The 25,657-nt window shown below is 43.3% G+C and overlaps 1 protein-coding gene across 25 annotated transcripts in view; it reads right to left on the reverse strand.

Moving 5' to 3' along the window:
• The window catches only part of TEAD1 (TEA domain transcription factor 1), a 274,396-nt gene that overhangs the window by 189,319 nt on the left and 59,420 nt on the right, over positions 1-25,657 (reverse strand). For 2 of the 25 annotated variants that reach the window (XM_086339994.1, XM_086339988.1), the window contains exon 1: positions 14,019-14,169. The exons of 19 other annotated variants lie outside the window; for them this stretch is intronic. Coding sequence is in view for 3 of the 6 variants with exons in the window: in XM_086339976.1 (XP_086196102.1) it covers positions 1,741-1,947 (207 nt within the window). In the remaining 3 variants the exon portion in view is untranslated. Of the gene's footprint in view, positions 1-1,740; positions 6,336-12,986; positions 13,189-13,956; positions 14,170-25,657 lie in introns of those variants that run through there. 4 more of the 25 variants (XM_086339979.1, XM_086339977.1, XM_086339981.1 and 1 more) reach the window with 4 other exon arrangements.

Raw genomic sequence — 25,657 nt, forward strand, 5'->3', positions numbered from 1 at the left:
CATAATCGCCAAGCTTAATGTCCTCAAACACCAAACAACTTCTGAAGGTGTTACATACAGGCAGGGTGTTGGACCTGTTTTGTGGAAGTCCTAAAGAAGGTTATAGCTCACTTGACATAAGGAAAAATGTCCTGTTAGTTCAACAAGTGGTAGACAGCCTTATAAGAAAGATAGCAGAGTTGCAGATACCCCTAAAGCTAAGGGTCGCAGCTCCTTTGTTGTGTGGGGAGTGCGATATTAACTAGCATCAATTAATCCATCCACTCAGGAAGCACAAGGGCTATTCTAAATGCTCCCGTGTTTTTATTCACTTACTTCAGGGAAGAATTCTATGTCAAGGCTCTCTCATTTGGTCAACTAGAGCTCAGCAGGATGGAATTACCAACTCTGGACAAGGGCCAAGACACAGCCCCAGAAGCTACCAGATACATAATCCACAGACTTTTACAGACCCCTGGTTTTACAACCCAACTGTAAGATGAGGCCCTGTATGGGCAGAGAGTTTCCGATCACCAGACTGGCCAAGAAACGCTCCCCGTACTAGTTACCAAATTCCATCCCTCAGTTCCCTTCTAGCCCAGGCTCAAAATCCACCTCATCCTAGAAACCATCCTTGTATCCAGTGGCTCTGAGAGAATCAGCCTCACATTAAGAGTACCCCAAAAATGTGTGGAATTAGTTAACTACCACCCAATCTACCTGGCTTCTGAACGTACAGTAACAAGTACCTGCTTATTATCAACAATAAGATCTAATCAGGTGAATGACAAATAGAATACCTGTGTCTGCAGAGCTGATGTCCTCTGCTCCTCATACATCCATTTAGCAAGGGAGTCAACTCTCATTCACTTCAGTAAATGAAGAAGAACACAGTATTGCGGGGTGGGATGGGTGGGTATGTTATTAAGATTCAAACAGATCTGGGTACCAAACCTAGCTCACCTATTGGCCATGCAGCCCAGACTAAACAGGTTAATCTCTAGAAGCTCAGGTTTTAATTTATAAAATGAAAATAACAAATGCAATCCCAATGCAGAAAATCATTGAGATCATGAGACCCTACTCCATGGAGCCACCATATTTGGTGAGATAACGAGTGAAGGTGCTCTACCGTCTGAACAACCATGAACAGAAGATGTTTTCAAGTCTATCATCTCTAGACAGTGGTATGGACCTTGTGATCCTCGAACACCAACTGATAATGGGATGGTAAATAAATGAAGGGTCTCGTTGGGAAATAAATTTGAAAGATCCTCTTCTTAAGGTCTTCAGTTGCCTGAACAGAAAATTTAAATAGGTAACAAACACCTGTACTTCTAACACACACACTTCAATAGTTTTCATATTTATTTCTGGGAGGTTTGGTTTAGGGGGATAATCTTAAACCTTAATGAATGTCTAAAAAGAGACAGAGAAGGGAACTCTTCTTTACTGAAAATATAGTGTGTATCACATAGCCTCCATATGCCTCAGTCTCCATCATTAATGCTTTTCTAAAAAGCTCCATTTTTTCCTGAAATTCTTCCCAGCCACACTAGAATAAGCTCCAAAGAGAAATGTTACCAGACGCTGCTCACCGCCCCAATAGCAACACTCTCTAAATGAATCACTCTTTCATGATTACCCACTGACTCTTCAAGACAGGTAACATGAGCACACTGGAATGACATTATATATATTCAACCCACGTATATTTAACCAATGGGCTTTCCCCAATGACTTCCCTAGTAGAGAATTCACCTGCAATGCTGGAGATATTGGATGGAGACTTGGGTTCAATCTCTGGATCAGAAAGATCTTCTTGGGGGAGGAAATGGCAACCCACTCCAGTATTCTTGCCTGAAGAATCCCATGGCCAGAGGAGTCTGGCAGGCTACAGTCCACAGGGTTGCAAAGAGTGGAACACAACTGAAGCGACTTAGCATGCAGCACATTCAACCAATACATATTTTAATATAAAAATCTAGGGGAAGAAGGAGGTTAGTTAATCAAATGCAGGTGCTTCTGACACCAACTGTATTCAAGGGACGAATGCACAAGGGGCATGACACAGGAACTGCTGCTCCTTTCATGTTAATTCCTGCGAGTCTCTCATAATGTAAGCATCTCACTTATGGGTGATTTAAGAGCTCTTAAATAAAAGGATAAGTTATAACTAACCTTCATGATTAAGAAATGGCACTGAACATAAGGATTAAAAAAAAAAAATAGTCCATATAGCTTATTTTAGTCAATGTATTCATACTCTATGAGGCACCAAGAAAAGAAGTGGACTGGAAGTTGGGACTCTGCCTCCATCTGAGTAACCCAGGACCACACAGTACCTGCCATGTGCCTCGGTTTCCAGCACTAACACTGAAGGATACCAACTTCATCATTCATCATCTGTGTTTCCATAGACTACTTATAACAGAATTTAGTTTAAGTTGGCTTGTTATCACTTCTCCCATCTGCACCCCAGTGTCTGTGAGGGCAGGGATTACTACAATCACCACAGTATCCCCTGTGCTAGCACAGTACCTGGCATAATAAATATGCAGAGAAATAAAGGATGAACCAACAAACAAATGATGGGAACAGTCTTTGGGTAACAATGTCAATGAATTTATCACCCAAGCTTTCCATGAGAAGGGGCACAGTTTCATCTCCTTTCCCATTCCTCACCCTGACTCTGGCTAAGGTTCTAATGACTGGTTAAGAATCCAAAGGAAATCAGCAAATCAGGAAGATGTAAGAGGACAGAGTAATGCCAAGCACTGCCTGGATAACCAAGAATTGGCTGGCTGATTCAATTTCTTATTTACTAATCATGATTGCAAACAACCAAGAGCCTTCTGTGTCAAAGGGATAGATATGGTCTGGGTCTTCTGGGAGGTAAGCTTCTTCTACAACAAATAAACCTTATTTGGAGTGGAATAGTAGTTTCTGAGATGCAATATTTGACCTTATCTCCTTCCCTTTTCATTTGATCACTGGAAGAGATGAGAACCAGAACCTGACAGCTAAGTCATGAGGATCTGAAAACAGGAAGCCAAGTGGTGGACAAAAAGAAATCCAAAGAGGTAAAAAATGGGAGCAAAGCAAGTTTAACTGCATAGGTGAATGAAAAAGGCAATATATAGGGAGTGGTACTGAGAAGAAAGGGGAAAAAAAGACACTAAATGCTCAGGAGAATGTGGAAGGAGGCACAATTGGGAGCCATTTTAGGATTTAAAAAAAAGAAAATCAAGTAGTTGGAAGGACATCTGTAGTAGACAATGCAACCAAGTATTTGATGGCTCAAAGATCACTGTGATCTTAGTGAGTGGCCGAATTTTCCTCAAAAGAGAAAAGCTGCCCTTCAATAACAAAGCTAGGAAAAAAGCGCTTCGAAATAAGTTGACCAGAGTCATGTATACTCAACAGTGATTGCTCCAGACAGAATGCGCGTTCCATAGGAACATCAGACGCAAACTCCACCCTCACTAGACAGGGAGCTAGAGGCTGGATTCCAATGGGAGAGAACGTAGGCAGTGCTGAATTCTCAGCTCTGTCCACAACTGACACCATCAAGCACAGTCTAATTAATTCCTAATGAATAGTTATGATACTGACTCACTTCCCTGGGTACTTGGGAGGAATGTCAGGCACTAATGATGGTTAATCGCGTTTGCATATGTAAATGGAACACGCTTTTCTTTTCTTACCATTTCAGACACTAGCCAAACTTGCCCACATGTGGCCTGCAAAATACAAGTGAAGAGCAGCAGCCTGGATTTTGAAGGCAGCCTCCAGAGAGATGGAACATCTGCCGTGTAGTCAATAGCAGCCAGTGAGCCTTAGTGTCATATACTCCAATTGCCAATAGTTCCTCTAATTTCAGCAGGAAGAAGCACGTAATTACTCCCTCTTATTTTCGAAAATTACTTCTATATTAACAGGATCCATCAACAAGCCAATACCTCTTCACCGAGACCCCGGTACTGAGCACCCCATCAAAGGACCTAGCATTACCCTCCTGAGATTCCTTGATTAATTCTCTGCTCCATCAGCCCCAAGAACCTACCCAGGTGACAACTCGAGAAAGTCTCTGATTGATTTCACGCTATGTAGTTCTGTATTACCAGCCTTTAAAGGAATCGCCCTGCCCATCCGCTTCAGGAATCTGTTAGCCATTGAGGATAGAAATTCCTATTCTGTTCCTTTCCCCTTCACCACCACTGCTCTCCTTCATCAGTAGGCTTCTTCAAAAAGACAGGCAAGTGCACTCAGTCTATGGCATCTGAGCATTCCAAGTGAAGACTTGCTATCAAGACAGTACACTTGTAAGGGGAGCATGAGCTGGATGACAAGACCTGTAGCCTGAGTCATGGATCCCTGGAAGGTGGGCTCTTTAACCTTGGCAAACACATAGCAAAGTCAAAAACAGAAGCTCCTTGAATGGTCTAAGAAGAGAAAAAGGAAAACTGCCACAACCGTTGGCAGTAAGTAGCATTTCAAAAGGAAGATGCCTAAGCCCTTTCCTAAGAGTGATAATAGTCAAAGAAAACCCCCAAACTAACTCCTTCATTCCAGCAGGCCTGCAGAGTGAACATACATTTAAAATAGACTCATCAATTCTGATGCTTACTAAAAACAAAGATAACTACTACTAGGAAAATAATACTCCTAAGTCACTAAGTTACAGATAATGTTAATTTCTTAGTTGGTAAGCTGCGCCTTCAGACTATCACAATGCCTTAGCATCTTAAATGACAATGAGTACAAATTATAAGTGACAAGTATACAGTTCATATTTTAAGAACTACCAACTCATCACATAAATAAATACACGACATTTGGTCAGACCCTAAGAAGTATTTCAAAAGGTCCATCTCAGCCCCATGCCGGAGGGAATGCCTACAAATGGGTCTCATGCCATCAAGGTGCTGGTCCTTGGGTGGCAAGTCTATAGGTCATGCCTGGGGAGTCATATTTCTTACAAAAGCTGGTGGAGACTCACTCAGTGTTACCAGCTCACTGCCAGCCAACGTAGTGGTATGTTGGCTCTGAACTGACCCGAGGCCCAGCAGCTGACCTGACCAGATGCAGCTCCTTTGGCTGCTGAGAAATCCTAGTTCAGCTGCATCAGAAGCGGTCCTCCCCACCCCACAAAGAGAAACCGTCCTGGGCTGCCTTCTCCAGTTTCTATGACTTGGGAGTGCTTCTCCCATTGTGGCCATGCCACCATCTACCCTGGATTATTCTACAGCATGCTAGGGAAAAGTAGGAACAGATAAATCCACAGGTCACTTATGGTTGGGTCATAAGTCAATCAACAATGAAAACTGGAACAAGATGGCATTTGAAAGTACTGAACTGTGAGGTCCAAGCTCTGCTCTGGGTCTCTGACTAGGTACACCGGCATTCAAATGCTCTCTAAAGATACAAGGGATGCATGTGAATATCAATAGCACCACATCAGAGAATCCAAAAGCTAGACTCCAATATGCCCAGAAGGAAAAAACTGCTCTTTCCTGCCAGCTTAGAGTAGGATTAGTCGCTCAGTCGTGTCCAACTCTTTGCAACCCCATGGACTGTAGGCCTCCAGGTTCCTTTGTCCACAGCGTTTCCCAGGCAAGAATACTGGAGTGGGTAGCCATTCACTTCTTCAGGGGAATCTTCCCAACCCAGGGATCAAACCCAGATCTCCTGCATTGCAGGCAGATTCTTTACCTTCTGAGCCATCACGGAAGCCCCAACTTAGGGTAACCAAGACCCTAATGCATGACGACAAATTTTGTTCCTTTCCATCCTCTCAACCATCACAAATCAGAATTTTACTTTTTTGTATGAGTGATAGTCTGGCCCATCTTGCTTTAAATACTCACTTCTAATACATCTGATCAGACTGATCTCATATCATTCATGAGTACTTCTGAGTCCCAACGCTTGATCATAAAATACCTTGGGAGTAGAAATAGAGCTTGTGTGACCTTTAGGACCAAGGGTAGTGGTATGTGGAAGCAGGACCCTGGATACATGAGGGACAAGACAGAACAACAGGTAGAACTAACCATTTCTGTTACTATTCCATTTCATCCGTAGTGATTCCACAGTTAGTGGAGTTAGAAAAGTGTATCCCAAAAGCTCCAGATAAACTTTAACTGAATTATGCTTTTATGTGACGCCATCAGCATACTCAGAAATATTGCATGAATTAGTCACTGGATGTACTCCAAGGAGTATGTCCTTCATCACATCACACAGAACGCTCTTTACAAAGGTCCCAAAGGAAAGTTCAGTAACCAACAAAACACCATGTGCTTTTCACCTCCTGTTCACCCAACTAGGCGTCCTCGCTGGCTGCCAAAGAAAGAGCACTGAGCCCCACTGGCAGGTTTCTCAGAGAAAGCCCAGAGGTCATGTGGTCAGCAGTTTTGGTTTCATTCCCAAGCCCACATTAGGTCCCTACCTCAGTTCTCTTCTTTTTCTTCCTTCTTTTCCTTACTTTTTAATGTATGCTATTTTACTTGCAAGCTGCCTTAGATCAATCCTGAAACAAGACAGGATAGCATATCGAAGGGGAAATTATTTCCGTTTTTTTTTGTATTATCTGTTTCAATTCAATGTGATTAAAGATTTACTGAAACCCCCTACCCCACACCTCCCCAACTAATGTGCCAGGCACTAGAGAGATAAAATAAGCATGCTCCCCTCCTGCCCTCATGGCACACCCCTCCAGCAGGGAGACAGAGAAATACATTAATTATCCTTCAAGACTTCAATCCCCTTGCAGGGAAGCCTGACCGTCCTCCACTCTCCCACCCCCTCCGTGTTCCTACAGGAAGCACCTCTGCTCCACAGGACAAATGGAACCCCTCACTCACTGCATAGGAATGATCCTGTCCTTGTGGCAAATCCATCTTGTTTGTAAGATCTTTAAGGCTTAGGTCTATGCCTGCAGTCTTTTTCCTTGGCGTTTCCTTGGCATATCCTTGGCATTTAATGAAGCTATGGCACACAGTCAATGTTCCCCCAAAATAATGACCTGATGGATGCCTAAAATAATGAGCCCATGGGTGAATAAACGAATGAACAAGTGCCTGAATATAACATGGCAAAAAAGGAATAAATCAAGTGCTGCTGGAGCACAGAAATAGGAGCTGATTCTGTCTCTCTGGTCAACAAGGGCCTCATGGGAGGTGGTGCTTAGGCTGGTTTTGAAGCCTAAGTAGGATTTACCCAGCCAATTATGAAAAAGCTCACAGAAGCCTACACTGAGAAGGGTATCTGTGGAAAGGATATGGTGAAGAAAGGAAAAAGCATGATAACAGAAAGGTATACTGAGCCAGATCACAAGGGACCAGACACTTAGCAACAAAAAGTTTGGGCTGTTTCACCCAATCAAAAAACAAAAAAACAAAAAAATTAGCAGAAAACCTTTCTCCATTTCTCCAAAGAGGACATACAGACGGCCAACAGGCACATGAAAGATGCTCAACATCACTAATTATTACAGAAATGCAAAGCAAAACTACAGTGAGATAACACCTGATACCACTCAAAACGGCTATCATCAAAAAATCCACAAACAAATGGTGGAGAGGGTATGGAGAAAAGACCACAGTCCCACACTGCAGGTAGGAATGTAAACTGGTATAACCACTACGGTGAACAGTTTGAAGGCTCCTTAACACACTAAGAACAGAGCTACCATGTGACCCTGCAATTTTATTCCTGGGCATGTGCTGTGCTGAGCTTAGTCATGTCCGACTCATTGCAACCCCTGGACTGTAGCCCACCAGGCTCCTCTGTCCATTGAGATTCTCCAGGCAAAAATACTGGAGTGGGTTGCCACGCCCTCCTCCAGGGGAGCTTCCCAACCCAGGGATCAAACCCAGTTATCTCACATTGCAGGTGACTCCTGCGCATGTAACTGGAGAAAAACATGGTCTGAAAGGGTATAAGCACCCCAATGTTCAGTACAGCACTGTTTACAACAGACAAGACATGGAATCAACCTAAATGTCCATTGACAGAGGAATGGATGAAGAAGATATAGTACACATATGCAATGGAATATTACTCAGTCATGAAAAGAACGAAATAATGTCACTTTACAGCAACATGGATGAACTTAGAGACTGTCAGACTGAGTGGAGTCAGACAGAGAAAGGGAAATATCATTTATTACTAATATAAGGAAACTAAAGATATTTAAAAGAAATGATGCAAATTATAGGAGGAATCTAAAAAGAAATGATACAAAAGAACTTATTTACAAAACAGAAACAGACTCACAGACTTAAGAGAATTTATGGTTACCAGGGGAGATGAATGGGGGAAGAGATAGATAGGGACTTTAGGACTGACATGCACAGTCAGCTATATCTAAAATGGATAAACAACAAAGTTCTACTGTACAGCACAGGGAACTCTGCTCAATGTTGTGTGCCAGCCTGGATGGGAGGGGAGTTCAGGGGAGAATGGAAACATGCATATGTATGGCTAAGTCACTTTCCTGTACACCTGAAATTATCACATTTTTAATCTGCTATGCTAATGCTAATGCTAAGTCACTTCAGTCGTGTCCGACTCTGTGTGACCCCATAGACGGCAGCCCACCAGGCTCCGCCGTCCCTGGGATTCTCCAGGCAAGAATACTAGAGTGGGTTGCCATTTCCTTCTCCAACGCATGAAAGAGAAAAGTGAAAGTGAAGTCGCTCAGTCGTGTCCGACTCTTAGCGACCCCATGGACTGCAGCCTACGAGGCTCCTCTGTCCATGGATTTTCCAGGCAAGAGTACTGGAGTGGGGTGCCATTGCCTTCTCCGTTAATCTGCTATACTCCAATATAAAAAAAAAAGCTTGAGCTGTTTCATACAAAGGCCACAAGAAAACCCCAACAACGTCAGGAGTGTATAAGCAACTTTTAAAGGAGTCTGTATCTTAGTCTATGGTATGTGTTTGGGGGAATAAAGGATGAAGAACGGGTAGTTTTATAAATTTAGAATCCACATTTTTTAATCCAAAGCATTTTCAGTGAGGTTCAAGACCAAAAAAGTTCTCTAGACAAATTCAGGTGTTACAATGTGACACATCCCTTGAGCATTCCAAATTTATAAAAAACTTTTAATGCACAAAAAGACAGTGACCATTTATACAGGTGTGCTTGTTTAAGCAGTCCAGAGTCACAGGATTAACTTCGCTCTGCGCCCACTCAGCTCTTCCAATACACCCTCTCCGACTTGGTCGTGGAGCACTCCACGGCCCTCGCTGACAGCTCAGTCATCCTGAACTCAGTGTGAGGACTAGGACACTGTGCTCACACGGTCACACTCACGTGTGTGCACGGCCCGTGTTCAAATGCCGGCTCATGGGACTGTGAGCAAGTATATCAATGAACCAAAAATGTATGACACAGCTTGTTCACAAACGTCCACCCGTTCCCAGGGTAGCTGACACAAGGGAGTCCCCACCCCTCCAGTGAGGAACCTGCCATTTCATGGATGACACAGGGATGGAGCAGCTGCAACACCGGTCTTAAACTGAGAGGGATGCAAACTCAGGGGCCAGTTAAAGCCTCACCCTCACCCCCACCCCCACTCCCCAAATCGAAACCCTTGTTTTATACCCAGAGCAACCTCAACAGGAGAAAGACTCTTGGCAGGAAACCGGCTGAGGCAGAATAAGTATTATTCTTCCTTAGACAATACACCAGTCTTTCAAATTAACCCAGTATAACTTGAGCCCCGACTGGGTGCACACCAGCCCTAAGCAGTCCATAAGCACATCAGGGGAATGTAGTGGGGCCAGAAGACACCCAGGCAAAGAGAGTCCTGGTCACAAAGGCTGAAGCACCCAATTCTGCTATCAGGACAAACCTGCTTCGCTTCTGCAAGGCCCCGGGAGCTCTGAAGGAGAGCTGACCCTGACCATGTCACCTGTCACCAGACTCCTCCCTCCTCACCCCGGACATTCCTCACCCCAGTGAATGAGGCAGCTGTAGCAAGCAAAACAGGCAAAGGGCCAGGGCTTGATTCGATCAATATTTCTGCACCTCCCCAGCGGCACTTCTGCAAACTTGTGTGTGTGCATGCACGCGCGCGCACACACAAACACACGGAGTTTTCAGGGAAAAAAAAAACAATAATGACAATAATAAAGGGGAGGGATGTGTAGTTCCTTCTAGGATCTCTTCCTCCTGCAGATTCTGCTAACCTTGATAGACGAAGAAGGAACTCCTCTCTCTAATCAAAATGCAACCCATTTCCAATTATATCTATGACTTGCCACTAAAGCCCTTCCAGTCTCGGACATTCACAATGTGGATGGCCCCTCAGTCCAAATTTAATGATGACTTTACTTCCAGGGCGAGACTTTAGAGGCCAAAAGGCCCAAAGGCAAAGCAAAGCAAACCTCACGTACACACAGACCTGGCGCACCAACACTCACACCTCCCAGGGCACTTCTGTATATTAACCATCTGTCTCTAAAAGCACCCAAGAAAATCCAGAAAGGATGTTCCCGGCCCTGGGGGAGGGAACCCAATCCCTCAGCCCGGCTCTGAGCGATTCTTCCATTCAGAGAACCTGGCTGAATCAGCGCCCAAAGGAAGGCCAACATCTCAAGCTTCTCCCATCCCTTTCCCTGCAACTTGTCACCAAGAATGTCCGCTTGGCCCCTCATCTCTCAACTGCATCCCCTCTGCTCCTCCCCAACCCACTAACTTTGCTCCTGTCTGACAGGCAGGACCTCATCACCGCTCTCTGAACTGGGCTGTCGCCTACATCCCCACAATGCCACCACTACCAACAAGCTGGTTCTGCCAGGTTCCCAAGCCTGGAAGAACATTAGGATGACATAAGTGGCTTCTTAAGAATATCGATCTCAGCCACGATACCAGAAGTACTGAATCAGAATCCCCAGCTCATGTATTTTTAGCCAGCTTCTCCTATGCTATTCTACAGCCAGAGAAGTTTTCCCAGAATGCAAACATGGCTTTCATCCTACATTCATTTTAAGTCTTTCAGCAGATGCCCACCCCGTCCAGAACCCAATGCATAGCAGGACACTCACAGCCCTCACCACCTGCCACTAGCCTGCTTTGCAGGCATCTGTGCAGTCAGTCCCCCATAGCTAGGGCGCCCAAGGTGCCCAGGCACAGCAGGCTGCCTGCTTCACCCCCTCAGCCACCTGGGTCCCTCTGCTCAGCTGCTTGTCTCACCAGCAATTTCATCTAAAGAATGTCTACCAGTCCTTTCAAGACTAAAGTCACCAACCTCTCCTCCGGGAAACCTTGACAGCTTTCTCCACTAGGAGAAGTCACTTCCTTGTCCTCAAAGCACCTCAAGCGAACTTCTAACACCATACTTGGTACGCTTCATCAAAATTTCTCTTAGGATACTATCTCCAGCTGATCAGTATGCTCTTTGACATTCCTATGTTTCGTACCTCTCAATACCAGATGAATTGCTGAAACTTAAAAAAAAAGTTTGTTTTTTTGTTTTTTGCTAAATGCTTCCCTTTGTGGGCACTCCTACCATTCTAGAGAGGACACTGTGCATCTGGAGAGTCTATGTGGCCCAACAGTTAAAAAAATATGTACGTATAAAGAATACACACGGTTTTAGAATCCTAGAGGTTTTTATTTTGAGCTCTCCACTTGTTAGCTATGTCTCAGGGTGACGTGTGTATGTGCATGCATGCAAAATGGGAATTAATGTTACCTACCTGCTGAAAGATTAAATGATCCATACAAGTACAGACGTCTCAATCCTCGGGAGTCATTACATACGTTACTCATCTGTACGCTTACAGATCAGTGGGTATTTGTGCACACACGGCTGAGAACTGTGCCTGACACATTGCAGGTCCTCAGCTAATTGTTGAACGAACGTACACAACTATAATTAATACTTAGTGCTTCTATATCTGTCATTCCTGCTACACTGCACATTTTCAGAAAACAGGGGTTCTGTCCCATTCATTTCTGTACCTCATTCCCTACCCCAGCGAGATGAAATTAGTTTAACATAAAATATTAATACAATCTTCATGACTATTAAGAAATTCATCCTTGTCTAAGGCATTACAAAGACAGCCTCAGGCATAGTCTAGATGAGACCCACAGAATGCAATAAAAAAACACAGTAGTTTCAAAACCTTCCTCCAGTCTCCAGAACCCCTGACTAGCTGGCCTCTGCTGGACTCCCAACTCAAAGTAGGGCCTATGACCTAAGAAGCCACAATCTGAGGTCTGAACTGTGACACGCACCCTTCCTGCCCAGACTGTGGCATCATGACCCGGAGCCCCCAGCCCCCAACCCTGCTGGCCCCCAGCCCTGATGCAGCAGCTGCTCCGCATGGGACACCGGGACACTGGATCATCAGATCGGGAGCCCGGCTTTTCAGCTCACAGCCAGTTCACCCCCCGGGGGCCTGGGGGATGCAGTCGCTGGCCAAAGTGTCAGGTTACCACAAAAATAACAGCAGGCCTACACCAGGAAGGCTTGCAGGCCAAGTGCAGAAGGGAAGAGGCGAGAAAGAGAAAACCAGGCGAAGAAAAGCAGACATTTGCATCTGAGTCGAAGAGGAACTGGGTTTCATAAAACGTACTTTAGATTCTTAAGTACACTCTTTTAACATCGCCACTGCAGCCTCTGCAATAACTCATTTATTTAGCATCCAAGCCAGAGTAGCTTATATTTATATTATACTTAACTACTTTAAACGTGCTTTTAAAAACATTATTTTAAGGTAAGAAGGGGGTGGGTTTTTTTATTTGCTTATTTAATACTATTTAGAAAAGTCAGAGTTGGGTCAATAAAGATTTCAACAAGTATTCCCATTCAACAATTCCCAATATTACTCAGCTCTAATTTTCTCAAAACTACAGCCAAACGTGACAGAGCTAATTAGGCCTAGAGAAGGAGGGACAGACCTTCAAAAAATAAAAGGCCAATGAAAAACATGTATGCACTTTTTTTTTCCTTAAAATAAAATTACAGATAACTCTCACGCTACCCTTGTGTAGGAACACTGCTGGCTTGATGTGGTCTGACCCAGCCTGGGTACTTCAAAGTTGACTTCAATCACCGTAGGGAGTTAGCAGGTTATTGAATCTCCATCCATTGTGCTTTCATCTTGGTTTACTCCACACACTATGCCTGTTTAATTGGCTCCTCGCAACTGTTTTATAAGAGGGTGGATAGAGACCCAGCTACAAGGAAAGGAGGCCCTTCTTCCATTGGGCAGGTAAACCAGAGACCAGGCAGTGGACCAGGTGGGTGAAGTTTCCCATCGTAATCTCGTACACGTGAGAGTCGCTGTGAATGCCCTGGCAGCTAACTCTAATAGGCACCTTACCAGCCTGAAGGTGTTGAAAGAGAAGGAAGATTTTAAAAAATTAAAAAAATCCAAATGGGGGAGAAAAAAAGGATTCTCTGTTCTCTTTTTCAAAGTTAATTATGATGGAGAAAAGTTCCCCAACATCATATTATTTTGCAGTTACCAATGTTTGCTTCGTGTTAAAACATCAGGGTTACAAGTATTAAATGGTTCAGCAGTGTTCTAAACAGGACTCTATTGCAAATACTTAAAAGGGGGACGTGGGGATCTTTAAAATGATAATCCTAGTGGTAGCCAACAGCAGCTGATAGACATGCAGGTAAGAAGATTCTGGTATCTTTTATTTTTTAGCTTTGAAGAAATAATAGCTCTTTCCCAATCCAACCAGTAAAAAAAAACTTCAGAAAAGGAGCCTACTATCAGCAGAGTTTGAGCTCTATAAATGCAGAGGAGCATCAAATCAACAGTGAAATGAGAGGCAGCTTCATTCTGCTTTAAAAACAGTCAGAGTCGAGTTCCCAGAAGAGAGGACCCCATCAGGCTCACGCGGTCAGAATTCACACAACTCATGCAGGACACACCACACCGTGCAATTATCCACCAGCACTGCCACTGCTAAAAGATCTTTAATAATCCTGATTTTTACCATAAAAGCTCTCATTATTATCCCAGCTCTCTTTTGCTTGTTCAGCGGGCCTGGTCACTTACAGGAGGATGAGAAAAACCCAGGGACTCGGCTCATCTTTCCCCAGCCGTATCTTCCAGGGAGTGTTAGTGTCCCCGCAGCCCAATGCCACGCCACCACGCTGGCCGGCACACTGGATTTAAAATTAGACGAGCCCTGGAGAGCCACGGGTAACCTTCTGACAAGGTTAGCCGGCAGAGGAGAGCACGGCTCAGTGAGGGACATTAATACGAGGCCAAGGAGGGCCTTTCAACAAGTACATTAGGGCCTCTCGGAGCCCTTGCCGTCTGGAAGCTGGGGCCCCAGCATCGGCAGGCTGACCCAGGCTTTTACTTTTTATTCCACCGAGTCAGCAGCTTCCTTTACAGACGATAAACACAGCCTTCAAAAGTATTTCTCCCTGATTAAATTCAAAATATTTGGTCGCTGATCATACAAATAACATTTTAAAACTCTAAACTGGATTTTAGAAATACAGTATTTATAGGATGCCTCTAATTATAAAGTTAATGCCCACAGGTGACTACAAGAATGGAAACAGAAGCACACGTTAACTCTACCCACTGCCCTCCACCAAATAATAGTCAGGGCTAACAATGCATTTTAATGTATTTTCATGTACTGTAACATTATTATTACTATTACCTATTGTGTGAGGTTCTTTTATTGTCCACCTAAGGTTTCACATTCAGCATTTTTCTGAGTCCTGAAATATCCTCTGTATTCATGAATTTAAGAGGCATAATAATTTCATGTCGTGGATATACTATTCTTTGACTATTTTCACACAGCTCGACATTTAGATTTTGCCCAACTTTTCACTGTATGGCAGATATCCTTGTAGTGACTTCCAACAGATTTCCTAGAATCCAGGGGCAGGAGAAACTTGAAGCCACTGGTACAGATTGGGAGCCTCGTAAAGACAGGGACAGTGCCTATCACGCTGTAGTGTTCTCTGATTAAAGCAATGTGTCTCAGCACTTTCCAGACAGACACCCCTAAATTCTAATGTGAAACATTCCAGGCACCTACCAAGAGATCACCAGGCCAATACCACCAAGGGCCCTCAGCACTGAGACAAAGGAAGACAGCCAAGGCACAGAGCCAACACTTCCTAACATCTGTCAAAGGTGATTCAGACGCCGCCCCTGCCAGCACCTGTTTAAGACACTGAAACACTTCCACACAGGCTGGAAAGAGACGGGGACCCAAGCCTGACGAGTGCCTGGCCCCTTAGCTCCCGCCCCTCTCCCAGGGCCCCTCACCGCCACACTACCCAGCAAGTACAGGGTAAGTGCCTGGCACACCTGGGGGCCTCCAGTGGGTTCCACTGTGTTGATGTCCACACTGTCTGTTAAATATTTTAAACATCACCCTTCTTCACATACCACTTGTAACTCAGGATATGCTTTTTAAATTTTGTTAATCTTCCCCTCCAACCAGTTCCTCAAATACCACTGTTTAAAATCTTCATTACCATCACATCAGTGCTGTTTCTTAAACTCATTCTCTAATATTCTATCTTTAAAACTGAAATGGACAATTAATAGAAAGAACTTACCAAGATGTTGGGTGGGCGGGGGTGGGGGTGGCGAGGTGGGCAGTTCCCACTAAATTATTCTCTACAAAGCACAGTGAGTTGGTTCAGACAAAGACAAACATCACAATCCTGAGGGTCATGGACCTAGTAGAAACACCAATGACACTGGTTCCCCCAAGGGTAAAAGTTATCTGCTTAAATCACAGGAGACTTGGAGGAGCTCTCAGATCCTCAATTATAGTCTCAGCAAGCTAAAGCAAAAATACAGAAATGCTGAAGTCTAGAGATAAAAGGAGTCAGGACAGCCTAACTTATGCCCAGACCACCCTGGTACTGGATTACTCTATAATACCAATAAAAGCAGCATGTGGGGCAGGGCATTATCACTATGCACTTGGAAGCATGACCTCTACCTTAGCCCTCTCTTTACAGAGCTAACTGTTTTCTGTGGGAGAGAACAGATAACTAGTTCTGTTATCTGTGGAACAGAGTTTCATTTCCTTCAAATGTTTTTGTCCATCCTTTACTGGGGCTGCCAGGGCAGGAACACCAGCCAGGAAAGGGAAGAAGGGCAAACAAGGGGTCTGTAAAATCAGGCTTTCAAAACCAAGAAGGTGTCAGCCTGGATACATTACAGCACTGTCCAGTATAGCCACTGGAAAGGTGGCTCAAGCTGCAATCAGCTCAAAGACAATGTCCATCCTCACCTCCATGGTGGAAGAATATACTCCAAACTCCAAGTCACTACGGGGGCTAAGATTTCTTTCCAAAATCAGTAAAATTCTAATTGATGGGTATAAAAATATTTTTGATTCTTAAAATCAAACATAATAGCTAAAATGTAAGGAAACACCTTGCAGTAGTAGATGGAAATAATATTCAGAGCTAACATTTATTCCTCACTACTGTGTGTGAGGAACAGGGTTTAAGACTCTACTTTTATTATTTCTTCTAATACTCATTACAACACTATTAGGTAGAGATATATTACCTCTAATATTAGATGTATATTACCATATACATCATTCAGATAATGAAGCAAATAAGGTTTAGAAACAGGCTTTTATCCACAGATAAAACAGAAAATCCAGACCCAGACCTATCTCACCTTGAGTTCAAGGTCTGTCTTTGTGATAGAGTGAACCTCTCATCACTGGAGGTAATCAAGGAGCAGCTGAGCAATCTCTTAACAGGGATACTGTGGAGGGGACTAGAGTAGGAAGAATGTCAGAGAAGGTCCATTCCAACCCCTGATCTATGACAGATGAAAACAAATTGCCTGCTGTATGCTGGCTAGCAGGCACTGGGCATGAGGAGTAGGAAAGAGCCAATAAATGAAGTTGGCACACTTTTAGAGTCAAGGTAATGGATAGACGCTCTATTTTCACAATAAAAAGCAGCTACAAAGCAAGGTCACTGGAGAGTGTCCAGACTCTTGGCCACTGGGACCCCAGTAGAGCTGGCCTAGCAAGCAATGATGCCTCTTTCTCCCTCTTCAGAAATGCAGTGGCACAGATGAGAGCCTCGCTACTGCAGGACAGGGAAACAGTTCGGACCCTTATACCTGAATTTTTTTTCCAACACAAAGCTAGTATTTATGGTAAATTAATGACTCAAATTTGTACTGGAAAATATCAAGAACATAACCAGAAAAGGAAATGAGTGAACAAGTCACACAGGAGAATAAGCATATGACAAAACATGCCTCTTCACCAGGAGGGAGAAAGGATGGCAAATTCAAGCAAATTTAAAGTGTTATTTTAAACTTCCTAATCAGCAAACCTTAAAAGAGCAATAACATCTGTAGTGAATATGACCCAGGAACTATCCTAGAGGTACTGGGGATGTGAAGATCCAAATGGCTATAGTTACTAAGAGTCTCAAAAGGCTGAAATTCTTTGACCTAATAATCCTAACACTAGAAATTTATTAAGAGAAGACCCCATGGGAGAAAAAAAAAATTAGAAGCACAAAGACCTACATTATAGAATTGTCTATACTACTATGAATGGCAGAATGATTAAGAAAACCACAGCACAAATGCAAAGGAAAACTGTGTGTTCATTTACAAGAAAAATCAAAAAGAATAGACAAACAAAGGAAAGTTTCTCAAAGCAAAATACAAAAATACAAATTTTTTAAAAGCAAAATACAAAACTGTGTGTATATGTATTATCTACAAAGTTGTGTGTATATATGTATATGTGTGTATACATATGTAATTACAACTCTATGCTATGTCTACAGAAGTGAAAAAGAAAACCGTTACTGTTAGGAGGGTTTTTATTTTACACTTTATAGGTTTCCAGTGGTCATGTATGGATGTGAGAGTTGAACTGTGAAGAAAGCTGAGTGCTGAAGAATTGATGCTTTTGAACTGTGGTGTTGGAGAAGACTCTTGAGAGTCCCTTGGACTGCAAGGAGATCCAACCAGTCCATTCTAAAGGAGATCAGTCCTGGGATTTCTTTGGAAGGAATGATGCTACAGCTGAAACTCCAGTACTTTGGCTACCTCATCCAAAGAGTTGACTCATTGGAAAAGACTCTGATGCTGGGAGGGATTGGGGGCAGGAGGAGAAGGGGATGACAGAGGATGAGATGGCTGGATGGCATCACTGACCCGATGGACGTGAGTCTGAGTGAACTCCGGGAGTTGGTGATGGACAGGGAAGCCTGGCGTGCAGCGATTCAGGGGGTCACAAAGAGTCGGAAACAACTGAGTGACTGAACTGAACAGATAGGTTTTCATTTTACACTTTTTATGTTTCATTGTTTTGTAATTTTTAATAAATTATCCTGACTTTCTTGAAGAAAATTTAAGTAGACGCAGATACAAGAGATATTCAAGTACCTAAATACAAGAAAGCTTGGAGGTTGGGCATCTATGAACACTTGAACCCTGTTTTACCACTAGGATCCACCCAACCAATCTCAAACTCCATATCTAGTCTTCACAACCTCCAAATGCAGAAACAATGCACAGATTACAGCCGACTTTAGGTAGACCTAAGGACTTAAAGTTCCTCTAAACATTTCAGTAGCAATAATGGCTAAAACTTACAGACAGCATGTATTCTGTACCTGACCGGATTCTAAGCAATTTATATGTCAATGCATTTAACTCTCATAACAACACTGTAAGAAAAGTACTATCATTATTCCCATTTAGAAACAAGGAAACCAAGAGACAGAAAGAGAAAGTAGATTTCCCACATGGTTCATTTAACCCTCATAACAAGACTATAAGAAAAGTACTATTATTATTCCCATTTAGAAACAAGGAAACTAAGAGACAAAAGCCAGGATCTGAACAGTCTGACTGCAGAGTCTAAACTGATAACTACTCAACTAGATTGCGTGAAGTATAGACAAGTCTCCCAGCTGCTGCTCTGCTGGGCCCCTTTTCTGAAACGTCTTTCCTCCCCTTAGCCACCTATACAGTTGCCACATATACTTTGGAGGCCAACTCAAGTGCTACCTCTTCAGCAAAGCCTTGCCTGGCTCTCAAGTCATCTGCTACATTGCCTCTCATGTCTCATGGAACTTCAAACACACAACTACAGTTTCACTGATACTGCTTAGTAATTGCCCGAGTCCACCTTCCTCATAGACTAAAAGTTTGGGATGGGAAGCAAACAGAGGTAGTCTTTGTCTTATGGGTCACTAGCCCAATGTCTGGCAGGTAACATGTAATCAAAGAGGGAGGGGAAAAAGTGAAGAAGGATGAATGGGTAGCCAGAAAACTGCATGAGTGACTACTCATTAAAGGCAGTAGAGAATGAATTCATGTGTTGGTGGGTGACTATTTCACACATGCTTGGGGTTAAAATAAAATAGGGCCTTGAAGAATATGCATCCCCAAACAGGAAAGAAATCCACAACAAGGATAAAACTTGAGGACATTATGCTAAGTGAAATTAGGTCACAAAAGGACAAATCTACATCCACACATTCTAGTTTGTATGGGGGCTCACTGAACCAGCTCCTTCACATACCAATGGACAACAGTACTCAAAGATATTCTAACTTGAAACTGAAAAAAAGGTGGGGGAGGGGGAAGCAGGAGGAGTGGGATGGGGCAGGGAATCCAACTGCAGATGGCCAGACAGGTTCCTACTCCTCCATTAGAAAAGGGGGGACGTGTGTGTGTGTGTGTGTGTGTGTGTGTGTGTATGTGAACAGCTTATTTCCAGAATCTATACCCCTCCCCTCCAGAGGTACAGCTCCGTGCCCATCTTCTAATACCCAGACTGAGACCCAGGTGCCAGGCGCGGCACAGGGGCTTAAACACATCGCCTCTTCAAATTCTCTTGAAGTCAAGGGAATATTTTCTTCTTCGCAGAAACAAAAGTTTAAACAGCAGTTAGATCAATTCGTCAGGCACCTATCTTTCGGGCTAAAATTAGAAAACACTCTTTAAAGGCTGATAAATCTTTATCAATACTGAGGGGTCAGTCCAAAAGGCAGGGGAGGTAATTGCTGTTCTTTGCCTAGACCATTTTCCCTTCATCAAGGCAGCTGGTACCTGTACTGAATTTCCTCTGTAAGTGTTTCTGCCATATAAATTACTTCACCACCCCTAAAACTGTTCTGCTGCACATACCTCCAAGTCTGGTGCATGCCTCCCAGAGGAGAACAAACTTTTGGATTTGCTACCGAGCAAGTGTGTTTTCTTTACACTCCCCCGCCACCCTCCTAATTACTGGGCAGACTATGAAGAACAAGGCTAATCCACTTTGGAACTCCACTATGCAAAGCATATAGGACCCAAATGAAGAGTGTAAGTGAATTCCAGCATGAAGCTGACTTTAGGGCACATGTACACATTTGAGCTACTCACAGCTCCAACCAGGTCACGCTGAAATGAAAGTAAAGACTGTCAAGGTAAGAGATACACCTGCCTGTGTGTTTCTGGAAACCCTCAATCAGTAAGCAAAGTCCTTACATGAATGTTAGGTTTTGTTCTTACTCATTCACAAAAAATCATAAGTAAAGGACATTTGAGGATCTGAAACAGAGAGGACTGACACTCAAAGGGCATTTTTAAACTGAGATCATGATTACTTTGTCTCTCTCCCTTTTTTAAATTTTTTTTGCTTAATCTTGCCTCTTTAGTCAATTTAGTCGATTAAAACACATTAATTATGGGGACAGAGATGTGTCAACACTAACTCTGAGGACTTAATTTCTGCTGGGAAAGATAAGATAGGACAATAACATAACCTTTAGCAAAAGAATTTTCCTCATCTACAAACAAGGGAGCCGAAAGAGGACTTTAAAGTAGCTGTCAAAAGTAGATTCTATTAACTTCTGGCCCAAACATGGGTGGACTGTCCAACACTTGAATCTTGTTAAAGTCTCCTAAATATTACTGACCACATCATTCATTCATATACACGTGTGTGTGTATATGTGTGTATATATATATACAAACATGCATACACATACACACATATATGCACATTCTGACAGACTGCTGCTTCTGAAAGAAGCAGACTGTGACAAAATAAAAAAAAAATAGTGTTTATAATTCTGTCCAACCGTTTCTAAAGGCTTTTAATATCTTTTAAGAAAATTATGGGTAAGTTTTAAAAAGAAAATACATTCTCATGTATAACAACTCATTTAAAGGAGAAGTAAAAGCTTCACTTGGCTGTCTATCTCCAAGGAATACTTCTTGCTTCCCTTTCCAGCCCTGCTTTACCTATGAATTGACAGGAATTGACAGGAATCAAAAACCCAGGTTCCAGCTGGAGTCCATCACATTCCGTATGTCCATCAAAATTGATAAAAATTCCCTATTTACTTAATATGTTCAAGCCCCATTCAATAAGCTTGAGGATTATACCTTCATCTGAAACTCAAAATACAGTGATTATTCAGACACTGAGATTTTTTGGGTTTAAAGAATAATCACTGATCAGTTGTTATCTTCTAAAGAAGAGAGATGACCGCATCGATTCCACTTTACCACTAGTTGAATTCAACAAAGTATGTAAAATCCTAAATACAAATAATACTCCCAATTCCATGTGCCTTCTTTAAATTGAATTATTTCTATTTTAATATATATTGCTATTATGCAATCCTGTGTTTCCTGAAAAGTTTCTTCCAGAGAGGGCAGTGGCATGTGCACATCCACTCACACACAACACACACAAAGTCTAGAAAATAAAAAAAATCTCTTTGGTCTTAACAGGCAGTAAATACGTTCACACACTCCAGTTTTGAACAGAAATAGTACATGAGAGGAAGAAAAAGGATACATTCGGAATTTCAGGATATTACATATAGATTCAAAGAAATCTGAGAGGCAATTTGCCAGAGTAAACAAATATCATAATCATATTAACATTTTAAAGGAGACTGTGTTCACAGTTCACACATACTGATACAGCGCTTAAGGGGCTGCCTTATTCCCTTCTGTAGATGTGCAGATAAAGCATGGCCTACAGAGAAACATTTCCTACTTCCCTCCTCACTCCTGCTTTATGTGGGGCTGGGACACAGAAGTGTTAGGTACCTGGACTGCTCATAATTTATTTCGGTGTCATAAAACACATACAAGCATTTGTTCAATTAGCCTTAAACAGGCATGTGGCCAACTCTGGGCCGGCTTTGCGCTGGAGAGATAAAGATGAGTAATAAACACGCACTCCGCCCTCAAAGATCTCACAGCCCAGTGAGAGACAGACACATCAGCTGAAACCTGAGAATCCAAAACAGTACACAGCACAGAGTAGGTGCTTGAAAAACACAGAGCAGGTTTAGGAGTCAGGGAGGGCAGGCAAAGATCTCCTTGAGGATCTGGAGCTGGGTCGGGAGCCTGACTCGATGTGGAGGGCTGGGCTGGAATGCACACTCCACCACTTCGCTGCTGTACCAGGGCAACGTGTGTAATGTGGTCACGCCCCAGTGTCCTCATGTGCTCCCTCCCAGGGCAGTGATGAGCTAACATACAGGGAAATGCCTGGATTGGCAAACATGTTAACCCCATCTCTGCCCAAAGGCAGCCCCTGGTCTGTGGCAGGGACCAGGAATGGCAGAGAACCACTGCAGGAGGAGATTTTTTTTTTCCTACTTCTTTCTCTCCCTTTTCTAACCCTTCTTGCTAAACCTCCTTTCCCCAAAGTTGACTCAGAAGACTCAGAGTGAATGAACCAAAAAAGGAAGTGGGAGGAAGGGAGACGGAAAGAGAACCCTGGCTAACTATGAAGAAAAGATGGCCATCCTTTGGAGGGGAAGCCATCAGTAGTTCTAAACTAGAAAAGGGAAAACACAAAAACCAATGAAAAACTCCTGAACCAGATACCTAAAACATTTCAACTTCTGCTGGTTAAACTGCTTTTCTGGATGGCCTCGGACTCTCGCCAATTAGCTAGAGTTATTTTCTTCCCATCTCCCTGTTTGAACTTCCTTTACTAAATTAAAATAATTGCAGCACATTAACATTTAATCAACACAAAAGACTAAACCAAGCTCAAACATAATTTTAGATCTTTCATTTTCTTTTTTTAAATAAACGGCTGCTTGTGTATTTTTGTATATCTAGTGATGACTGCTCACTTATTTACATCTATATACATATGCACACATATACATGCATTATTCAAGTAGGTGTGCATCTACATACAAATATAAACCAGCCTCCTCATAGTTGAGGGGAGTGTGACAGATGCCAGCATGTACGGGAGGCAGCAGGAAAGGTAAATTGACTGTCTACCCCAGAATCCTACAACCTCACCTTGCACCAAAAACTAAGGTCCCATGCACTGAAGAAGCCATGAAATTCCCAAGAAGACCAGGGCTGGAGGTAAACAAACTCCAGGGACTAGACCCAGCCCCTAAAGACCCTCTCCCGATCCAGAGGGATGGCATGGGGAGGGAGGAGGGAGGGGGGTTCAGGATGGGGAACACATGTACACCCATGGCTGAGTCATGTCAATGTATGGCAAAACCACTACAGTATTGTAAAGTAATTAGCTTCCAATTAAAAAGAAAAACAAAAAAAACCCTTTCCCTCTTCCTGGAGGAAATCTTGCCTTTCAATAAACAGGGCCCTTGTCCCAACTAAGAGAGCCGAAACTGTTGGGGGCCGGGGGCGGTGTGGGGGCTGCGGAGCAGGGGCCCCAGCACTGCCTTCATGCCTGCAAAAGCCCACTGCCACATGGAGGTATCTGGAACCTTCACACTGCTGTCCCTCCATCCTCATGAGGTTAAGAAATGCTGCCAAGTTCACTGCCATCTACCTCAGCAGGCCTTTACTTAGCAGCAGCTATGCCCCAAGTCCAACGCTCAGACCTCACTTCTCACGGCACCATCTCATGTATGTTTCACAAAAGCAAGGAGGCAGTATTACTCTCCTTTCAGAGGTGAGGAGTCTGAGGATCAGAAAGGCTGTATCAGGGCCCAAAGGCAGAGACCACAGTGGGTAAATGGAGGAGCCCCAGGCCACTTTCACACCATCGTGACTGGCCCAGGGCGCCGAATCTGAGCTTCTGGGCTCTGGTCTCCCTCCAACTCTAATCTAAAGGGAATCAACAGGAAACAGGTCTTACCTTGGTGAACCTTAAGCTTAATGACTATAAAAGGAAAAGAGAAGCCAACTTTTGTTCGCCACCTTCCAATACAGTCAAATAAGAACCCTCTCTGTGACCATGATTCAGCTCAGTTCTCAGAAGCTGCGTGGTGTTTCCCATCATCAGCTCTCTCAGCAAACAGCATGGTCCCTGTCCCCTACCATTGCTGTTCTCTCAGCTCAGGTTTTCATGGCCTCAGACATTAACCTACTGCGCCCAGAGGAATCCCTTCACCGCCTGCCTTCCTGGAAGACAGGAAGATCCTTCTCAACAATTAACTTCAGCCCAAACGAGCAATGCTTGAGCAACCTCAGAGGTCTCTACGCTTATCTTTACTATATCTGATACTCAGGTTTTATTCTCTTCAACCCCACTGTAGGCTCCTTACCCAGAAACCCAGGCTTGACTTCTCTAATATTTGTCACCACTATGACACTACCACCAAGCCTTCATCCCTGGAGAGAAAGCAAAACAAATATCCATATGTCAACATTTTTTGGGTAACTGCTAGGTCACATAAAATAAAAACTGAAGTAGGAATTAGGTTTTTTAAGAAAAATAATATGATATGGTCTTGGCCCCAAACAACTCACAACCCAGTGAGGAAGACGGAGACATAAATGACTGCTAGGATCTGCTGAATCATTTGACACTAGAATTTGCCAGTGACTGGGAGTTGGAAGGGACAGTCACTCTGAAGGATGAGAGAGTCTGCTCCTGATACCATCTCAAAGGAAATGATGACCAGCTGACTTTAACAAGGTAGAAATTTAATAAGGATAAATGTCAAGTCATGCACTTAGGTCCAAAAAAAACCCACTCACAAGTATAGGGTAGAGAAGATCACATGAGAAAGTCTTAAGGGATTGGGTTGCCCAAAAGCTCAATGACTCAGTGTGATGAGGCTCCTGTAAAAGCAAATGCAATATCAGGCTGCCCTGAGCAGAATGCTGCATTCACAGTAAGAAAAGTGAGATCTCAAATCTGGGTCCCAGCAATCATACAAGGATGAACAGTCAGAAGTGTGTACATTTCAGAGAGTTGACAGGAGGGTGACACCATGTCCTAACAGGAATGAGGATCGTGAAGCTGGAGTAAAAACAAGGTACATGGCTACAAGAGTCATCTTCTAACTAGTCTTGGACTTTACCATTCTGCTCCCAGAAATAGACAACAGAGATATAGCTGACCTAACTTATAGAGGTTGGAGAAGGAAATGGCAAGCCACTGCAGTGTTCTTGCCTGGAGAATCCCAGGGACGGGGGAGCCTGGTGGGCTGCCGTCCGTGGGGTTGCACAGAGTCGGACACGACTGAAGCGACTTAGCAGCAGCAGCAGCAACTTATAGAGGCACTGACATTAACCCAAAAGCAGGGATTTAAAATATGAGAGGGAACAGGCAAAATATCTGATGAAACTGAATACATTACCTATCTCATCATAAAATGTTACCAACTGCAATATCATAAATAGTTACTGATAGGAAAGTAAGAAAATTCTGTCTATAAGGAAAAGAAAATTACACACTACTATACACACAGATT

Source organism: Bos grunniens, chromosome 15 (genome assembly GCF_055505025.1).
Source record: "Bos grunniens cultivar Pamir isolate PY7600 chromosome 15, Bosgru_T2T1.0, whole genome shotgun sequence".
NCBI classification, from domain to species: domain Eukaryota; kingdom Metazoa; phylum Chordata; class Mammalia; order Artiodactyla; family Bovidae; genus Bos; species Bos grunniens.